The 21,912-nt window shown below is 38.8% G+C and overlaps 1 protein-coding gene across 2 annotated transcripts in view; it reads left to right on the top strand.

The window, feature by feature from the left end:
* The window catches only part of atxn10 (ataxin 10), a 125,686-nt gene extending 123,344 nt beyond the window's left edge, over positions 1–2,342 (top strand). For both annotated transcript variants that reach the window (XM_062983599.1, XM_003221427.4), the window contains exon 11: positions 2,058–2,342. In XM_062983599.1, the coding sequence (XP_062839669.1) occupies positions 2,058–2,248 (191 nt within the window). In that variant the 3' untranslated portion in view covers positions 2,249–2,342. The remainder of the gene's footprint in view (positions 1–2,057) is intronic.
* Positions 2,343–21,912: the final 19,570 nt, after the last annotated feature.

Raw genomic sequence — 21,912 nt, 5'->3', positions numbered from 1 at the left:
TAATAAATATGTTAGCCTATCCATATTCATAATCTCTAAAATTTTGGTGTACCACCTGTTGATTTCCGGGGTGTCTTTGTTTTTCCATAACTTAGCATACACCATTCTTGCGGCTGTAGTCAAGTAATTAAATAGAATTTCTTTGTTTTTATCTACCTTGATATCTAGTAGTCCTAATAAATAATATTTTGGGTCCATTTTTATATTGATTTGTAGCATTTTTTGAATTTTTTAAAATTTATCTTGGACCAATAAACCTTTGCTTTTTTACATGACCACCAGGGTGTGCAAAAGGGTGTGCAAAAGCAATCCATGTTGACCAGTATCTTGTCCATAATTTCTGTAGGCTTTGTAATGATTTTAGTTGACATTCTTGCCTCACCTTGACTCCAGACAGCTTTGCTTTTGCCTTCCAGACAAATAGCCATATGAAACCTGGTGAGAAAATATGAAAGTTATGAATAAATTATGCATAACTTTCTCCAGTATGTGAAGCTACATGTCACAAATAATTGGCGCCCTACAGGCATTAATCTTTTGCATGGTATGAATCAGAATTCCTTATCTCCTCCATAGGTGTACTAAGAACAATTATATTTTGTGGCATGTTGAATGGTTCCAACACAATGCTCAGAAACATACTTTATCAATGATTACAGAAATTATTAAACCTCAGTCTAATGTTGTCTTAGACTTTGCCTCAAGGGTACCACCATGAAATAACTTTTCTTCAGGGTATTTTACTTGTTAGTTTCAATGCAAAAATAATTAAAAAATAATTAAATTTTATTTTTTACATTTTATAGAAGGGAAACTTCTCAAGGTGTAACTAAACAACTTAAGAAATTAGCCTAAGTATGAAATATATACATAATATATTTTATTGAAATAGATTAGTATGCTGTTTAAAAGAAAAACAGATTTTGTTTATACTTTTAAAATATACTATATTTACATCTGTAAACCTGTAAATCAGGTGTAGGAATCTATTGCCAGAAGTTTTGGACCCCCACAATTTCACATCATTGGCAATCCTGACTAGGACTTTGGTTCCCATCCATGGTATATATGCCTACAGTATCTTTATCCATAGATTCTACATCCAAGGATGCAATCAACCATGGCTCGAATATATCCCTTCCCCTCACTACCAATGCAAAAATGCAACTTTGATTTTGCTATTTTATATAAGGTATGCCATTTTACTATACCACTGAAATAAAGGGACTTGAGTATTCACAGATTTTGTTATCCATGGGGGTCCTAAAATCAAACTTCAGTAGATATTGAGGGTCCACTGAACTTAGAAATGAGTCCCACTAAACTTAGTGGAGCTTACCTTTTGTAATTTTGAATAGGATTGCTCGGCACCTCTGCTTTCATTGGTTAAGCCTCCCATCCAAGCACTAAAATGTTATCAGATTTCTAAAAATGCATTGTTTTAAGACTAATGAAACCAATTCTGGTTTCCTAATGGTTGCATTTATATGATTAAACATTTGATCTTGATTGTAATTCTGCACATGGTTGGTTAATCTTCCTTCAATGTCTGAAAAAAAATAGCAAAACAGCATAATCTGTTTCTTTTCTAATATCTGCGAATTTGTTTTCTTTTACATGATATAAATGCTAAATTAAATTGTTTTAATAGTATTATTGACATGATTTATTTATTTCGTGTCAAAAGCATTGTACAACAAATACATTTCAAATAATGGGGGAAAAAAGAAAAAAAAAGAAATCACAAGCAACTAAAGAGTTTTGGACCAAAAGCGGGCAACAGCAACCGCATTGTCTGTAGCTTTAAACAACTCCTCCTCCATTGACATGATTACTCATATGTTAACTGAAATTAAATATGTTAAATATGTTAAATTAAATAAAATATGTTAAATATGTTAAATGAAATTGATTCCTAAATATTGGTATATCAGTTAACATATTGACATGATTACTCATATGTTAACTGATATACCAATATTTAGGAATCAATTTCATATGTTATATATTCAATAAATTACATTAAAGCAAGCACATTCCTTAACTGTATCTAACAGTTGTAAGCCAATGGGCAGTATACACGATCCGCAACCTTACTGAACAGAATGAGAGAAACCAAAAGCTGATTGCAGAGATGGAACAGCAAGGACTTTCTGACAATTCTGTTCTTGAAAGCATGGGAATGAAAGTTGAACATCATGGTCAGAAGTTAATTTTGAAGTCTATTGGAAAAACGCCTGATGAATAGCTAAAATGTCAAAAGTGTTCTTCTGTGTATACTGTAAAACTTGCAGCCTGTCATCGGAAGTCTATTGATTGAGAAATAAAGTCAAAGTATGATATCTTATTGGTGTCATTAAATGGAATCCAGGAGAGGTTTCAACCAAGGAAAAGAAAAGTGGGTCTTTATTCTTCTGATTTGTTTTTTCTTGCCTTGAAATCTGCTCCATTGGGTTTGAAGACACTGAAACAGTGTAAGGGGAGATGCAGTGGCAACAGGGTGGTAGGGGATCACTCAAAACATTTCTCCCCATTGTGCTGGCAGTCTTAAAATACAGTTGAGTGATGCCAGAGACATATAATCACAAAACAAAATACAATATTTCATTGCATAATAGTTGCAATTCTCCCTCCCCTTTCTTCATAATAAAATGTGTGGGGAGTCTGTGCTGGTGACTATTACGTGAAGAAAAAAAACTCTTTGATTCTCCAGTTTCCATTTTAAATAAATAAATAAAAGGCCTTACCTCTGTAAGGGAAGGAGGAGTAGAGATGATCCAGCCTCAAACAATGAGCTCTATTTCTGTTTCTATTTTTATCTGCATAGCCATTTGGGACTGATTCTCCCTTCTTTCTCTGAAGACAAAGCTATTTAAAAACCATAAAATTGAAGTCTCTGGAGCTCCATTCTTCCTTCCTTATTCCAAGACAAGAAGTCTACAAAATCTGAAATTGATCTCTTTAGAGAAAAGGAGAGAAGATCCAGAGACCTCAATTTCAGATTTTTGTAATTGCCTTGCGTCAGAGGAAGGAGGGAAGAATGGAGCTCCAGTTTTATGGTTTTTAAATAGCTTTGTCTTCAGAGAAAGAAGGGAGAATCAGTCCATTTGATTATTTTTAAAACTGCTTTGCCTTCAGATTTTATCATGATATAATTATGGATGATGCGACCTATGTGTTTTAGTATTTTTGGTTGGTCAGTTATTATTAGTTTTACCTTGTTCTTTATTTTATGTATTATTTGAGCATATTTTATGGCATTGAATGTTTGCCACTTTTTTCCCTGTAAACTCTCATGAGTCCCCTTGGGGATATAGAGTGGGTTAAAAATAAAGTTATTGTTATTATTGTTCAGAGAAAGAAGGAAGGAAGGAATAATCAAACCTAAATGGCTCTGCGACTATTATGGGAGGAACACAAAATTTTACCACTTCAAAAATAGGGGTGCGACTATTACACGGTGGCGATTATTATGCAATGAAATACAGTAATCCCTTAACCCTCTATGGAAGTGCTAAGTGAACTGGAAGTCCTAAATTATAGATCTGATTATAGATCTGAACTGATTTGTAGCTACAGGGTCTGTCCTGTAGGCATTGCTCTCTCTGTTTTCTTTAGTGTGGGGAGCAGGGAAGCATCTAGACTTGGCCCTTTGTCATTCCTTTTTCTTGTGAAAAATAACATATCTGAATTAAAATTTTTCCTGTTTGTGTGGAAGTTCTTGATGTGACCAAGCACTCTAGAAAAACAGAAATCTTGCTTGGATCAAAAGACTCTGTGAACAGAAATTTTGCTTTCCATGTGGGAAAAATTAAGGGGAGCAGGATGGGGTTAGGTGTAGTGATCAAGAGCAGTTGTAGCACCTGAGCAGGGCTTATGTGTTTACCAAATGCTGGAAGAAAATATGACAATGTGGCCCCACATTCTCCAAGTGTTATGGGAAAGGATTGGGTATTTGTCTGGCCAACATTTTAAAAGGTGAGTTTTCCTTTGTAAGAATACCTACCACCCCATCTCACTTTTGAAGAGGGAATCTTGGAAGAAGAGACAAAAGAAGCAGTGAGTCAGCAATGTGTGACAGCGCGAGTGGCATCATCTTTATGTTGAACTTGTAAGTTGCAAGATTTGAATTGTTGTATCATGCCTGATTTTGCCTTTACCCTGTAAATGTAGTTGGATTGATTGGTTATTTATAGCTGTCAATGTTGTTTGCACCAGTTATATTGCTTTCTCAGCTCAATTATTTATTTATTTATTTAATTTATATACCACTGTGTTTCCTTTTTTCATTCCACCATCAAGCTTTCTACCAGATGGACGTGAGAGAGAGACTTGGCTCTAAAAGCCCTTGATTAAGTTACCTCTCAGCACCAATTCTGAGGTTCTTATCCCTGAGACTTACGCTTCATGTTCAGGGCCAACCTGGACGACGTTGAGGAGTCTCAAGCGCCTTCAAATAAGTTCTTTGGCACCAAAGGAAGACTGCGTCTTCAAACATACGCCATTTGGACTGAGGCTGAAGATTGCTCCAGCATTCACAGCCATTGAGAAAGAGGGACCTGGAAAAGCTTCTCGGCTACAGAGCTCCTTGGACTTAAGACAACCAAAGACTGTAATGTATTTTCCTTTACCCCTTTGAAACTTCCAGCTTATTGCCTTAAAGGGATAACCTTTTGTGAACAATAAAACCAGTTTTGAGTTATCTACAGTGTTTTGGTCCTTGGGAGTTCCAGTTTCCCTAAAGGAGGGCAAGAAGCAATCCCCTGGGGAAAGATGTCATGTCCATGCCTCTTTCGGCACACAATGAATGTTCAGTTGCCTCATTATGTGGTAACACCCATCTTTTCAAGAGTAACTGAAATATGCCCTGATATGTTTGAACCATTAGAATCCTGATGTAGATTCTCATTGTACTAGGTGATTACCTATTTCAAAAATTATCAAAATCTGTATGCATCAATGCATTAAATAGCAGTATACACTTACGACAGCTCACACTTTTTTCTATGATTTACTTTCTTTACAAAGTGAATTAAATGCCCAAACTGCCATTATAGTAGGTGTTGGATTGGTCCCTTCTAAGATTTGTCTCTGTTTCTAAATGGCATGAAGTTTATTTCCTTTCCTATGTTCCTAGTTATTTACTTATTTATTTTCCTTCTTCTTAGGGGCTTTCTCTAACGTTCTGAGACTTAAGGAGCAGTTTCTCACTGTGATTAATTCTAGCAGTTTCTTTTCATGGTCTGTCTTTCCAAAACATTGACAAAACTCATTTCCACTTAATTAATTCAAGAGAGAGGGCAGAATGGACTACTCTGCCTCACTATTATGGATGCTGTTCTGTATTGTTGTTGAACTCTGCCATTCTAGAAAGTGGCCTGAATTGGATGGGTGGGAGAGAGACAGTAGTCAATTAACTCCTCGTGCCCCAGATTGGCTGTCTTGGAATCAAAAACAAAAATAATTACAACTGATTTATTCTTGATTTCATTATATGAACACTTCAGTTGTAAAACTTCATCTCCTATAACTGATTCTTGATAAAGGTAAGATTATTCAGCCCTTCTGCAATTCCTTTCTCCTTGGGCATGGCCCTAAACATCTAGACAGACTCAGTGACAGGCATATTTGAGCAACATTGTCTTAAAGGTATAAATTACGTATCTGTTACTGTTTACCTTTTTTTATATCACAGTGAGGAATGAGCTTGGTTATATGTAAAACTTTCCCCAGTATTATGTCAGTTATGAATGATTTGTGGATCGAAAGAATGTAAAGGATTGCATATACAGTAGAGTCTCACTTATCCAAGCTAAATGGGCCGGCAGAAGCTTGAATAAGCGAATATCTTGGATAATAAGGAGGGATTAAGGAAAAGCATATTAAACATCAAATTAGGTTATGATTTTACAAATTAAGCACCAAAACTTATTATATAACAAATTCGATAGAAAAAGTAGTTCAATACGCAGTAATGTCATGTTGTAATTACTGTATTTATGAATTTAGCACCAAATATCACGATATATTGAAAACATTGACTACAAAAATGGCTTGGATAATCCAGAGGCTTGGATAAGTGAGACTCTACTGTACAGTTGAAATTATGTGTACAAAGAGCTTGCCTTTTCTTCCTTGCATTAATGCTTCCAATGAAGATTGGCTACTAGTGAAATGTGCTCATCAATGAGAGATGAGCAGCATTAAATAGATATGAAAGAAATCTAGTCTTCCTGTGTTTTTTCCTCTCCTATCTGTTGAAAATACATAGTAGATATGGCCTTCATTTGTCCTAAAGGACTTCTAAAGGGAAAACATGCAGCTTTCACTGGAGAAAACATACTGTAAATTGTGTTGTCGAAGGCTTTCATGGCCGGGATCACAGGGTTGTTGTATGTCTTTCGGGCTGTGTGGCCATGTTCCAGAAGTATTCTCTCCTGACGTTTCGCCCACATCTATGGCAGGCATCCTCAGAGGTTGTGAGGATGCCTGCCATAGATGTGGGCGAAACGTCAGGAGAGACTACTTCTGGAACATGGCCACACAGCCCGAAAGACATACAACAATACTGTAAATTGTGTTGAGAGAGGCTGGCTTTGCATTTCTTTAGAATAAATTGATTATCTCAGCACAACTTCTCCCCCGTCCTCCGCTCTACCAGTATTCTGTCTTCTGCGGGGTGTGTTTTGCATGGTAGTCATCAACTAGTCATTAAGATATAGCTAAAAGGGAGGAAGGATGTGTTCAATTAAGTTTATTGACAATCTCAATAGTTTCAAGAGTTTATAAACAAAATAATTTAATTTTCTTTCCATTTAAAAGAAGATGACCTGGACTTCCGTGATAATGGATTACTCTCCGTGTATCTGTGTTTTAATTTGAGACAGGAAGATATAGTTCACCTGCATCCAGAGAAACAGTGACCCCCACTGACAATGGACCGGGACCAAACTTCGCACAGAGTAACCTCATGACCAACTGAACATACTGCAGGATTTTTTGGGAATGGGCCTTGATTTTGGAAGTTGTAGTTCACATGCATCCAAAGAGCACTGAACCCAGCCAACGACGGATTTGGACCAAACTTGGCACGTAGAGTCAACATAGCCTACTGTGGATACTGACAGATGTTTTGGGACAATTGCCCCTGGAATCTGGCAGTTGTAGCAGTTCACCCCCATCCAGAGAGCACTGCAGCCAGACGATGACCAACCAATGACAGATCTGGACCATACTTGGTACCCAGACCCAAAATGGCCAACTTTGAATACTGGCAGGTTTTGGGGAAGATTGACCCACGATTCTGGGAATTGTAGTTCACCCACTCCAAACTGACAATACTTAACAATCAAAGACAAATAATGCCTTTGTCAAATAACCTGGGCATCGCCGGGTTCCCAAGCTAGTGTAACATAAAACTCACAGTATTGTTAAAAGAAAAGGTAAAAAGATACAATCTTTTACCTCTCCATCCCCTTGTTTTGTTTCTCCATATGCATTTAAGCAAGATCTTCTGCTCTTGTATTGTGTAAAACATCACTCATATGGTTGCCATTCAAGGTTCAATTTTCAATTCAACTGTTGTCGCTCATGTCAAAGAGAAACAACCTTATCAAAATTCATCATAAATATGGATTGAAATTAAATTAGTCATACTTTAGTCCCATTGAAACTGACAAAGCTGACTATTTTGTTGGATTCTATGTTGTGTGTGTATGTGTGCATCAGTATTGCAGATTACATATCTTTACAATGTAGAGTGCAGCATTCTGTGGGTTAAAATTTGTGTTTTGTTATAAGCACAAGTCTCTCCCTCTCCCTTTCTCTCTCTCTCGCTCTCTCTTCCCCTCCAGTTTAGAACTTAAACTTTTTAGTTAAGCTGTTGTGGAGTTGCAAAACAGGTGCTTGCTTTACAGAGGGCCTTATTCTGTTATTTCCACTGGAGCCGGTGGCCTTCTGAACTCTCCTTTGCTACCTCCTTCCCCCTCAATAATTTTTTATGAATGATAGCTTTTCAACACCCTGGGAACAGCTTGATGGGAAAAAGTGTTCTTCACAGGGTGCAGTCAAATCCTACACATTTCATCAAGGGGATCTTATGAAAGGAGTAATACTGTGCTTACAGGTATGACGTGTTCTTGAGGCCCTTCTCCTCCTCCCCTCCCCTCTTCTTTTATGAACTCCTCCTAAATATGTTCTCTTTTTATTAACTCCAATTGGCCGACTGGTTCTTTCTCTTTCAACATGGGCTTCTCAATTAAACTCTTGTTTGCTTGAAAACTTGAAGTCTGTTTAGTGGATCCCCTAGGGAGACCCCGGGGATAGGTGGCAAAATAGAAACCCCAGAGTCCAGAGAGTTGCATTGACAAGCCTGTTATTTGGTTCATAAAGGGCAGTGACACCTCTTAGAGGAAGTCTGGAATGCTTTGACAAGGGCTGAGTAGATCAAGCTTTCAGGAATTTTTACTTGGGATGATTGGTCTCCAGCTGTGTGTCTGACTCTCCTTGGTATAGTGGACATGGATATTCTTTATTTCTTCCTTGTCTATCCTTAAACAAATTACCTTGTTTAAAAGACAAGACTGAGCACTCAGTCCTCCATGAACTGCTACACCAAGGATGGTCAACTTCCATATATTTGTGTGGAACAACTCTTAATTATTTGGTGACGGAAAAAAAGCCCAGCTTCACAAATTGATTTACCTCCTGTTGGGAATGGGCAGGCTCCACTACAAGTGAATACAACAATGTAATTTGAAGAAGGGTGTAAATATGTAAAATGACAACAAAAGGAAAATCAAATGCTAGCAAAGCTGTAAGAAGTGACATAAAAACAGTAAAAGATTAAAAAGATCTAGAAGCCTAGTAAATAAAAACAACTTCAGCTAGTAAGAAAAAAAAAACATATTTTGCACCAGGCAATCATCTCTTGTGCAAAGCTTGGAACATTTGGCTTGAAAGTTTATTTGTTAATACTGTTCATTTGGATTTGGGGTGTTAATCTGTTGCTTTCAATGCTGATTCTTTGAATTATTTGATTTGGTGTATTATGTTACTTGATTCATTATTTATTATTTAATAATTTATTTAATACATTTATATCCTGCCCTTCTCACCCTGAAGGGGACTCAGAGCGGCATTGGTTATATCAGTGTTTGCAAATTTGTATATTTTAAATTTTATACTAATGCTTTTATGTCATGCCATTTTGAGTCCTTTTCAGGAGAAATAAAGCGGGATAATAATAACAACAACAACAACAACAACAATAACAACAACAACAACAACAACAATAACAAGAAAACTCATGACCATTCATCATTCACTGCACCCTCGCAGTGATGTTGACCGGCTCTATCTACCTAGAAGATCAGGCGGCAGAGGACTCTTACAAGTAAAACAAGCAGTCAAAGAAGAAGAACATGCCCTGGCAGAATATGTAAAGAAAAGTGAAGAACCTGCTTTGATTGAAGTCAAAAATCAGAAACTCCTCAAAGCACAGCAGACAAAAAACAAGTACAAGAAAACCGCACTACAAACTAGAGCTGACAGCTGGCACAACAAAACATTGCATGGAATGTTCCTTGACAAAATTGAAGGAAAAGCTGACAAGGAGAAGACCTGGCTATGGCTCACAAATGGGACCCTGAAGAAGGAGACAGAAGGCCTGATCCGTGCAGCCCAGGAGCAAGCCATCAGGACAAATGCAATTAAGGCCAAGATCGAAAAATCAGCTGATGACCCAAAATGCAGACTGTGCAAGGAAGCTGACGAAACCATTGATCATATCCTCAGCTGCTGTAAGAAAATCGCACAGACAGACTACAAACAGAGGCACAACTATGTGGCCCAAATAATTCATTGGGACTTATGCCTCAAGTACCACCTCCCAGCAGCAAAGAACTGCTTGGATCACACACCTGCAAAGGTATTGGAAAATGAGCACACAAAGATACTGTGGGACTTCCGAATCCAGACTGACAAAGTTCTGGAACACAACACACCAGACATCACAGTTGTGGAAAAGAAAAAGGTTTGGATCATTGATGTTGCCATGCCGGGTGACAGTCGCATTGACGAAAAACAACAGGAAAAACTCAGCTGCTATCAGGACCTCAAGATCTAACTTCAAAGACTCTGGCAGAAACCAGTACAGGTGGTCCCAGTGGTGATCGGCACATTGGGTGCCGTGCCAAAAGATCTCAGCAGGCATTTGGAAACAATAGATATTGACAAAATTACAATCTGCCAACTGCAAAAGGCCACCCTGCTGGGATCTGCACGCATCATCCGAAAATACATCACACAGTCCTAGACATTTGGGAAGTTGACTCTGACTCTGGGGGTTGGTGCTCATCTCCATTTCTAAGCCAAAGAGTCGGCGTTGTCCGTAGACACCTCCAAGGTCATGTGGCCGGCATGACTGCATGGAGCGCTGTTACCTTCCCGCTGGAGCGGTACCTATTGATCTACTCACATTGGCATGTTTTCAAACTGCTAGGTTGACAGAAGCTGGAGCAACATTCCGCTCATTCCGCTCCCGGGATTTGAACCTGGGACCCCTCGGTCTGCAAGTTCAGTAGCTCAGTGCTTTAACACACTTCGCCACCGGGGCTCCTTTTTACACCATATGTTCTTTCTAAAATGGCACACTCTAGTGAGCCATTTCATTTTGCTGTCTGTGCAGCTAGGATGGGGTTTAACCATGGTTATTTCTCAGTAGTTTTATATCTCCAGCCTATGGGTGTATTCCACAAACTAAATCAGTTCTTCATTCTGAGGATTGCCTGTCTCATGATTGTCACTGAAATACATTTACAAGTGCCGGAGAAAGACTCAGTTCCTTCATGGCTTTGCTCTGCCAGATGGAAAGTTCCCTTCAGTGGTTACGGCAAAGTTGTTTCATACTCCTACAGCCACCACAACTTTTTTGGATAAAGGAGTCGATGATGGAACCCAGTTGTTGGCAGGGGTGGGGATGGGGAAGAAGAATCAAAGAAGTTGAATTTTTACCCGGTTGGGGGTTTTGTGTTCCTGAAGTTTAGGGAGTGTCTTTATTGGAAACATTTCTTGGTTTTAAAGTGGTTTGGTTTTTTATTCTTATTTCACATGTTTATGTTGTTTAGTTTGTCTTTGTTTATACTGAAGCTAAGTTAGGATGACCAGATATTTTTCTTTTCAACATGCCTTCTGCAATTTCCCTCATGACATCGTGGGGAATGCCAGAGGACTTTACCAGCTGGAAATGTGGGTCATGGTGAGGACAATAGTTTCTCAAGGGTGTGTGCATATTTGGCTGAAGAAAAGTAGGAGGATGTGGAAGCTGCTTGCTAGAGATGCTTAAGCCTATCTGTTTTCAGACCTTTAGTCTCCCAATCACTATTGCATTTCCTCAAAGTGATCTTTTTATGTTCATATAACTATCAATACATACACACACATACACAACCTGTGTCATCAAGGCTTAAATCCCATTGCTTGTTGTTGTAAGGTGGAACTATCATGGGGTTTTCTTAGTTTGTTCAAAACCCAGTCAGCAGCATATATAAGCCTAAATGATTCAATGAATCTATTCGAGTTGGAAGGAGCCGCTCTAAACAAATTCATCCAGCTAGAGAAAATCTATTGGCATCAGACATTGCCATCATTTATTTATTTATTTACAGTACAGTAGAGTCTCACTTATCCAACACTCGCTTATCCAACATTCTGGATTATCCAACACATTTTTGTAGTCAATGTTTTCAATTGATATTTTGGTGCTAAATTTGTAAATACAGTAATTACTACGTAGCATTATTGTGTATTGAACTACTTTTTCTGTCAAATTTGTTGTTCAACATGATGTTTTGGTGCTTAATTTGTAAAATCATAACCTAATTTGATGTGTAATAGGCTTTTCCTTAATCCCTCCTTATTATCCAACATATTCGCTTATCCAACGTTCTGCCGGCCCGTTTATGTTGGATAAGTGAGACTCTACTGTATTTATATTCCCCCCTCTCACCCCGAAGGGGACTCAGGGCGGATCACATTGTACACATATAAGGCAAACATTGAATGCCATATAACAGAACATAGAACAGAGACAGACACAGAGGCAATTTAAATCTTCTCCAACTTCCAGCTTCCTGAGGGTATGCTTGATTCCGGCCACAGGGGGAGCAGCTGCTTCATCATCCACTGCGATGGCACTTCCTCATTCCAACGGCGGCTGGGTGATTTTTATGGTGTCGTAAATTAGCCTCCCCACATATAAGTGGTACCTAAATTTCCTACTTGATAGATGCAACTATCTTTCGGATTGCTTAGGTCAACAACAAGCAGGGACTATATTTTATTTTTAATTGTCGGGTGCTCATCCCGACACGGGCTGGCCTCGAACTCATGACCTCTTGGTCAGAGTGATTTATTACAGCTGGCTGCTAACCAGCCTGCGCCATAGCCCGGCCCTTCAGAGCAATGTACTGGCACGTCACAAATACTTCTAGAATTAAAAAGCATCATTGATCTAAGTGGGAAAAGGTGCGTATGCAATTTTTTGCTCTAAGAACTCAAGCTACAATTTCAGATAGGAGAGGCTTCTCAACAATTTATTCTGGGGAATATTATAAAAGAGTGATGGAATCCCGGCGACCGACAAAACAACAAAACTAAAGGCCCCCCAACCTCGAAATTTGACAACACAACCCATCATCCACACCTCCAGGTTGATATAACCAAAAGAAAAGAAAAATAAAGTCCTAATTAGAGGGAGAGGAATAATTGTTTTTATCCAATTGCTGCCAGTTAGAAGGCTAAGCTCCACCCACTTGGTCTCCTAGCAACCCACTCAGCCCAGGGGACAGGCAGAGTTAGGACTCTTAGGCCTCTTCCACACTGCCTATAAAATATAGATTATCTGATTTTAACCGGATTATATGGCAGTGTAGACTCAAGGCCCTTCCACATTCCTCAAAATTTTATTTCCCATACCACCAGACTTTGCCACAGCAACCCGTGGCCGGGCACAGCAAGAATATGAGAGCAATGGACCAAAGGCTTTTGAGTTCTGTTATTGATGTTTTAAAAGGTGCTTTTAGGATGTTTTAAAGATGTTTTAAAGATGTTTTTAAATTGTTGATTTTAGCCTGTTCTTGTAAGCCGCCCCGAGCCCTAGAGGAGCGGTGGCATATAAGTTTGAAAAATAAATAAATAAAAATTTGTCAATAGCCACCACTAAAATGACAGAATATGAGAACAATACTATCTCATATGAAGATGGGTAATGGTATTTAAACAGACCTCCATAGGATATCAGCAAATATTTAACAACTGGATAGTATTCAATTTCATGCCTATCAAGTGTTTTTTAAAAATAATTTTAATTAAAATTTTCCTTGTGCATATAATAAAATATCAAAAAGAAAAAACAAAAATAGGTGAGGGGAGAAGGGGGCGGGGTACTAAAAGTTTCTTAGTTGGCTTCCGATCTTCCTCCTCGTGTCTGTAGTTTGTCGTCATATCCTTAATTTGCTCTTCTGCTTCTCCTTTTCTTCCCTCATCTATTCAGATGGTCTTTCTTGTTTACGATAGTCTCTCTATATAATCAATTTCTTCATTTTCTGTATTAAGTATTCTTTCACTGAACTTCAATCTGTTTCTGTTCTTGTCGATCCTTGATGTCTCGATAATATACTAGTTAATTCGTCCATATTTCTCACCTCCATTATCTTCACTTCCCCTTGGTGATTCCTTTAGTCTCCAATTTTTGGCATAGACTATTCTCACTGCCGTTGTTAGGTACGCCATTAATATTTCTTGATTCTTGTCTAGATGTTTCTTAATTATTCCTAGTAAATACGTTTCTGGTAGCATTTCGAGCTTTAAATTCATTTTTTAAAAATTTCTTCATGATGCCTATTAAATGGTTATCTATCTTGCACAACAAACCACCTCGTGTTTTAATATATCTGCCATTTAATTGTTCTGTCCGACATGAGAGTTTGGAGTAGAGCAAACCACAAACCACCTATTACAATGCAGTCTGAGCCCTGCCACATGTACAGTGGAAGACCTTCTTAAAGCAACAACAGAGGCACTCTAAGTGACCTGCTACTGGTCAAAGGACATTTAGTATAATGCCAAGTTTTTAACTTTGTTTGTGTTTTTAAATACAGTAGAGTCTCACTTATCCAACACTCGCTTATCCAACGTTCTGGATTATCCAACGCATTTTTGTAGTCAATGTTTTCAATATATCGTGATATTTTGGTGCTAAATTCGTAAATACAGTAATTACTACATAGCATTACTGTGTATTGAACTACTGTCAAATTTGTTGTATAACATTATGTTTTGGTGCTTAATTTGTAAAATCATAACCTAATTTAATGTTTAATAGGCTTTTCCTTAATTTCTCCTTATTATCCAACATATTCGCTTTTCCAACATTCTGCCGGCCCGTTTACGTTGGATAAGCGTGACTCTACTGTACATTACAACTGTACCCTCAGTTCGCCTCTAACACAATAAATAAATAAATAAATTGTTCTGTCTTAACAATTCTAAACTTTCCACAGCTTTTCTGTCCTGAATCACCAAGATGTGTATTATGTCATCTGTCACTTTCTCTTCCTAAATGGCAATTCATAAACCATAGTCACTCTTTTAATATGGATTATACAAGGTTGATGAAAATGTTTAAAACCAAAGGATCAATTGGCATTCATACATAACACTCTAAATTAGCTGCTTTTATTCTTTAAGCAATGCTTGTATGGACCTAATCAGGTGGGCAAAATTGTCCATCCAAGAAGCTTGGATTTCAGATGCGGCATGGAGTCTGCTGCCTCCGATCACATGATGTAGATCAACTTCCAGCGGGGCTCCGTGCCTCAACTGAAGTCCAAGCATTGCAGGAGGCAGTGGCGGAAACATGGGAGGCTTCGCATGTTGCATAAGAAACAATAGGGGGAAGCTGAGTAGTGACGCTTCAGGTTGCCTTTTTATTATTACTACAGGACACACTATCCCTGACTTGATCAGTCTGGCCAAGGCTGGCCAGTGTTAACAGCAATTGATAGATGAGATACAATGCTTACTGTCGATGAATGAGGAAACCAATCCTTTGACTATAGAAGTAAAATCATGTGGATTTTAAAAAAATACTGATACCACAATATCCCCTGGATAATGGAGGAAGCCAGGGAGTTTCAGAAAAACATCTACTTCTGCGTTATTGACTATTCTAAAGCCTTCAACTGTGTGGACCATAACAAACTGGCATGTGCTTGGTGGTATGGGGATACCAAGTCACCTTGTCTGTCTCCTGAGAAATCTGTATAAAGACCAAGTAGCCACAGTAAGAACAGATCACGGAACAACAGACTGGTTCAAGATTGGGAAAGGAGTACGGCAGGGCTGTGTACTATCGCCCTACCTATTCAACTTGTATGCAGAACACATCATGCGATGTGCGGGGCTTGAGGAATCCAAGGCTGGAGTTAAAATTGCTGGAAGAAACATTAACAACCTTGGGTAGGTAGATGATACCACTCTGATGGCAACCAGACCGATTGACAACTGGCAAATAGAGGGAGAAAATGTGGAGGCAGTGATTGACTTTATATTTCTAGATGTGAAGATCACTGCAGATGCAGACTGCAGCCAGGAAATCAGAAGACGTCTACTTCTTGAGAGGAGAGTAATAGCCAACCTCGATAAAATACTGAAAAGCAGAGACATCACACTGGCAACGAAGGTCCACATAGTGAAAGCAATGGTATTCCCCATAGTAACCTATGGCTGCAAGAGCTGGACCATAAGGAAGGCTGAACGAAGGAAGGTAGACACTTTTGAACTCTGGTGCTGGAGGAAAATCCTGAGAGTGCCTTGGACAGCAAGAAGATCCAACCAGTCCATCCTCCAGGAAATAATGCTCAGCTGCTCATTGGAGGGAAGGATATTAGAGGCAAAGTTGAAGTATTTTGGCCACATCATGAGAAGACAGGAAAGCTTGGAGAAAATCATGACGCTGGGGAAAATGGAAGGAAAAAGGAAGAGAGGCCGACCAAGGGTGAGATGGGTGGACGGTATCCTTGAAGTGACTGGCTCAACCTTGAAGGAACTAGGGGCGGTTACAGCCGACAGGGAGCTCTGGCGTGGACTGGTCCATGAGGTCACAAAGAGTCGAAAACGACTGAACGAGTGAGACGACGACTGAAACCACAAAACCAAAGGACAAAATGTATCTAATGCACAGGAGGTAGCAATAGGGCCACACTGGTTTCTGTTCTCCTATTTCCATAAAAGCATTACACATCTTCAACATGCACTCTTCCCGTATAAGCAACAGATTCAGTTAAAAGTCATTGCAGCAAGAAGATGGGAGGGCAAAAGACTACACTGGATTTGAGGCTTATCTCCTTTCATACACACATGGCATTTAGATCCGGAACTGGGAATAAAAAATGGATTGTGTCCCTTTTCTTTTGAGAGATTTCAAAGCTTTTACAGAACACACATCAGACACAGTGGGTTTGGGTCATTTTATCTAGTGAGTTCCTCCTCCTAAGTGGGCGTCTTAAGACTGTGTTACATTGTCTCTATACTATGCCTGTTGTTAGAACCACTTTCTCCCCACAGAATTTTTACCAAGAGTGCCATCTTTTTGAAATGCAGTCAGCACCCACTTGTGTTATCTTTAAAAAAAATATATTATTATTTCATGCTGCTGGTTCTTCCATCCAGATGTGCTTTCTGGCACATTAAGCAATCCTTTTCTTTAAAAAGGAACCTATGGTTTTGCCATGTAATGCAAAACACCAGTGGAATCACTACACAAGCAAAATGCCAGTAATGGTACAGCGGTTCAGCCACAAGCAACAGCATGCTAATTTTGTTTGATTTTTTTCCAGTGTGTCAGCTACAGAACTGGAGTTTCTCTCTGGGCTGTGGAGTTTGTTGTTTGGCAGCAAATCATAATAAAGGTCCTTTCCTATCCTCCTTTTTATTCCTTAGGAGAAAATTTTATTATCAATTCTATTATGTGGCCTTTTTTGTGAACGAACACCAGCTATATATTTTTAATATTAGAGAATTGCTGATGTTATTTTCTTCCTTGTCTTTTCAACTCCACTTCAATCTCATTTCACCAAAAACCTCATACAAAAGCATTTACACTATTAAAAGCAATTATACCATAAGAGAACCATGAATAGGTAAAGGTAAAGGTTTTCCCCTGACATTAAGTCTAGTTGTGTCTGACTCTGGAGGTTGGTGCTCATCTCTATCTCCATTTCTAAGCCAAAGAGCCAGTGTTGTCCATAGATGCCTCCAAGGTCATGTGGCCGGCATGACTGCATGAACCATGACTATTGAATTAAAATAACACAATTTTTGTTCCTGGGTTATAAATATCATTTCCTAATTGGTTCTATCATAAAAACACGAAAAAGGTTTATTAAATTGCAAAAGCTTTGTTTTTGTAGGACATCTTGCAGCATATTTTGCTATAGCTATTCAATGAATGTCTCATAGAATCTCAACTAACTCAACACAGTTTGTGGCAACCACAAAAATGAAGTTTCTGGAATATAACAACTACAGTACAGTCTCACTTATCCAAGCCTCACTTATTCAAGCCTCTGGATTATCCAAGCCATTTTTGTAGTCAATGTTTTCAATATATCGTGATATTTTGGTGCTAAATTCATAAATACAGTAATTACAACATAACATTACTGCATATTGAACTACTTTTTCTGTCAAATTTGTTGTATAACATGAAGTTTTGGTGCTTAATTTGTAAAATCATAACCTAATTTGATGTTTAATAGGCTTTTCCTTAATCCCTCCTTATTATCCAAGATATTCGCTTATCCAAGCTTCTGCCGGCCCGTTTAGCTCGGATAAGTGAGACTCTACTGTACTTTCAAATTAAGCATCGCACCATTAAACAAGAAATGAGACTTTCAAACCAGGAACATATTTTTTTTCAAATTCAGTTACATAGTGTAATATGACATATCAATTGACAACATACGGGCCGGGCTGTGGCGCAGGCTGGTGAGCAGCCTGCTGCAATAAATCACTCTGACCATGAGGTCATGAGTTCGAGACCAGCCTGTGGCGAGGTGAGCACCCGTCAATTAAAAAATAAAAAATAGCCCCTGCTCGTTGCTGACCTAGCAACCCGAAAGATAGTTGCATCTATCAAGTAGGAAATAAGGTACCACTTATAAAGTGGGGAGGCAAATTTAACTAATTTACGACTTTGGAATGAGGAAGTGCCGTCACAGTGGATGATGAAGCAGTGGCCAGAATCAAACATCCCCTCAGGAGAATGTTAAATTGCCTCTGCGTCTGTCTCTGTCTCAGTTCTATGTGTATATGGCCATTGAATGTTTGCCCTATATGTATATCATGTGATCCGCCCTGAGTCCCCTTCGGAGTGAGAAGGGCAGAATATAAATACTGTAAATAAATAAATAAATACTACAACTTATTGAAAAACAACCAGTTTTATGCTCATGATCTAAAGGCCTTTCTAAATGGGAAGATTCTGGCCAATCTTCAAAAACAGTAAAAAAAAAAAGTCTGAAAAACCTTCAATTTTTTTTAAAAAAAATAAGCTTACCAAGGATTAGTCATAGTGAAGCTTAAGAATAGGAGCAAATTGCCTCCTCCAATATATTATAACAACTATTGACCTGCCCTACTAATATATTAAATTTGTAAAAAGTGTGACTATGACTTCCCTTGATCGTAACACTATATTCTTATTGATGCAGCCTAGAATTGCATTGGCTTCTTAGCTGCAGCATCACCGTGTTAATTCATGTTCAGCTTGTGGTCTGCTAAGGCACCTAGATCCCTCTCACAGGAACTGTTTTCAATTTATGTGTCACCCATCCTATATCTGTGCATTTCATTTTTTTTATTTTATGTAGTACCATACATTTCCCCCTGCTGAAATTCATTTTGTTAGTTTTGTTAAGGTCATTTTAGATCCTGATCCTGTCCTCTGAGATATTAGCTATCCCTTCCAATTTAATATCACCTGCAAATTTGATAAGTGTGCCCTCTAAAGCTTCATTCAAGTCATTAATAAAGACGATGTTTCGCACTGGGCCTAGGACAGAACCCTGTGGCACCTCACTGGTCACCTCCCTCCAGGATGAAGAAGAGCCATTTTATTTGAATATGCCTCCAAAGAAAGTGCTCACTTATTACTATTTCTTCTTTAATGTTATTGGTCCATTTACAAGACAGAATATGTATTAACATCACAACTTTTATTTCAGACCGCACTGGAATAGTTTGATCCATATATGGTATAGGTAAAGGTAAAGTTTTTCCCTTGACATTAAGTCTAGTTGCGTCCGACTTGAGGTGGTGGTGCTCATCTTCATTTCTAATCCGAAGAGCCGGCAATATTCATAGGTCATGTTGCTGCATGGAGCTCTGTTACCTTCCTACCGAAGCGGGATCTACTCACATTTGCATGATTTCGAACTGCTAGGTTGGCAGAAGCTGGGGCTAACAATGGAAGTTCACTCCAGCCCACAGATTCAAACTGCCAACCTTCCATTCAGCAAGTTCTGCAGCTTAGCGGTTTCACCAACTGCTCCACTGCGGCCCCTTATATATGGTATACAAGTTCTGAAATAATTTAATTTATAACATCTATTAATTAGTCAAGGAGCCCCGGTGGCAAAGTGTATTAAAGCACTGAGCTGCTGAACTTGCAGACCGAAAGGTCCCAGGTCCAAACCCCGAGAGCGGCGTGAGTGGCCGCTGTTAGCTCCAGCTTCTGCCAACCTAGAAGTTCGAAAACATGCCAATGTGAGTAGATCAATAGGTACCGCTCCAGGGGGAAGGTAACGGCGCTCCATGCAGTCATGCCAGCCACATGACCCTGGAGGTGTCTACAGACAACGCCGGCTCTTCGGCTTAGAAATGGAGATGAGCACCAACCCCCAGAGTCAGACATGACTGGACTTAATGTCAGGAGAAACCTTTACCTTTCTATATATATAAAAGAGTGATGGCATCAGGGCAGCGGACAAAACAACAAAACTACAGGCCCACCAACCTCGAAATTTGACAACACAACCCATCATTCACGGCTCTAGGTTGATACAACAAAAAAGAAAAGAAAAATAAAGTCCTAATTACAGGGAGAGGAATAATAGTTTTTATCCAATTGCTGCCAGTTAGAAGGCTAAGCTCCGCCCACTTGGTCTCCTAGAAACCTCCTCAGCCCAGGCACAGCTAGGCCTCACTTAGGCCTCTTCCACAGATTATCAGATTTTAACTGGATTATATGGCAGTGTAGACTCAAGGCCCTTCCACACAGCTATATAACCCATTTAGAATCTTATATTATCTGCTTTGAATTGGATTATCTTGACTCCACACTGCCATATAATCCACTTTAGTGTGCATACTAAACATAAAGACAACCATACAACAGACATTCAATACCACCACTACCTCAACAATTTCTCACCAACACCACCAGACAATGCCACAGCAACGCGTGGCCGGGCACAGCTAGTACCTTATTAATTAGTCACCTAATAAGAAAGAAGATATGAAACTATGAGCACAAATGCAATCATAGGAACAAATGGGAAAACAAGTGCAAACTGTTGAGAGAAGGAATGCATATTTTAGCTGGCAAGAAAATAAATATGCATCTCATACTAAAATGATATTTTAATATCTTCATTGGAGTGTCTTCCTAAAATCAAGCTAAATGTTCTCTTGAGCTTTAAATTGTATATAATTCTTTCAAAGAAAAACAGAATTTTAAAAGTACATCTAGTGACTCTACAATCACTGCCTCTTTTTTTTAAAAGAACTTTCAGTCTCAGAAAAACATGGAAATTGATAGGCATTGTACTTGTGCATTTGCTTTCTCTTTTCCTGCTATAATGTCAAAAGGATGAACTTGCAAATCTTTCTGAGTACTTCAGCTTAGCATTTGTCTCTTGTTCCTTTGAGGAATACAGAAAGTGGCTCTAATTCCTTTCCCATGCATCCATCCATCTTGTTTAGCAAATGGCTGTGACAAGTACTCTTGGCATCCCAATTTGGGGCTTTGGATCAGTTAACTAGGCTGGTTATGAATATTCGACTCAGCTGGGATGATGAATGAGGCCTCACAAAGCAACATTTAGGGGAAAAGATAGTGGAGAAAAACTTATGAAAAACATCCTAATGAACTGATTTGAGCATGCAGCTAAATTTGATTAGAAGCCTTTGTCCAAAGACACCCGGAGGTGTGACCTCACTAGATATTGATTCACATAAGCCAACTTGGCTGTCACTGTACAACCTCTTTTGGAATTGCTTTCTGCATGAGTGAATGGAAACAAAGCATTCACCACAGTAGTTCCACCACAGTCGGGCTCATTTCCTGCACATGATGTACAGGGTTGTGTCTCATTTGTTGCCTTTTATTTATTAATAAAAGCCTATTGAAATCCACCCAGTTAGGCTGAGACAATTCTTTACTGGGGAGGTGGGGGGAGCTGGCAATTCCAGAGTCTTAACCTGCTTAGCATTTGATCTCTGTCAGAGCATTCCCTGGGAAACAACTTTTTGTCATGCATCTAGTCTGTAAATTGAATTAGAAAAGATTGTTCCTATGAACTCTAATTGACTTAGGGAAAATATAAATTTAGGAATATGAATGAAGGCATTTGTTTTGATAGTTGAAATTAATAGATAAAGGAAATTATCAATTGCCTACAGGTTGTTCATTCTCTGATTCTCCAAACCATGTTTTTGAGGATTGGTGGGAATTAAGGAAAACTATTTACCTCTTGTGTTGTCGAAAGCTTTCATGGCCGGGATCACAGGGTTGTTGTATGTTTTCTGGGCTGTATGGCCATATTCTAGAAGTATTATTTCCTGACATTT

The sequence above is a fragment of the Anolis carolinensis genome, chromosome 5, assembly GCF_035594765.1.
Source record: "Anolis carolinensis isolate JA03-04 chromosome 5, rAnoCar3.1.pri, whole genome shotgun sequence".
Taxonomy (NCBI): Eukaryota; Metazoa; Chordata; class Lepidosauria; order Squamata; family Dactyloidae; genus Anolis; species Anolis carolinensis.
Note: the sequence above shows the minus strand (reverse complement) of the source record. Positions and strands in the feature narration are given on the sequence as shown.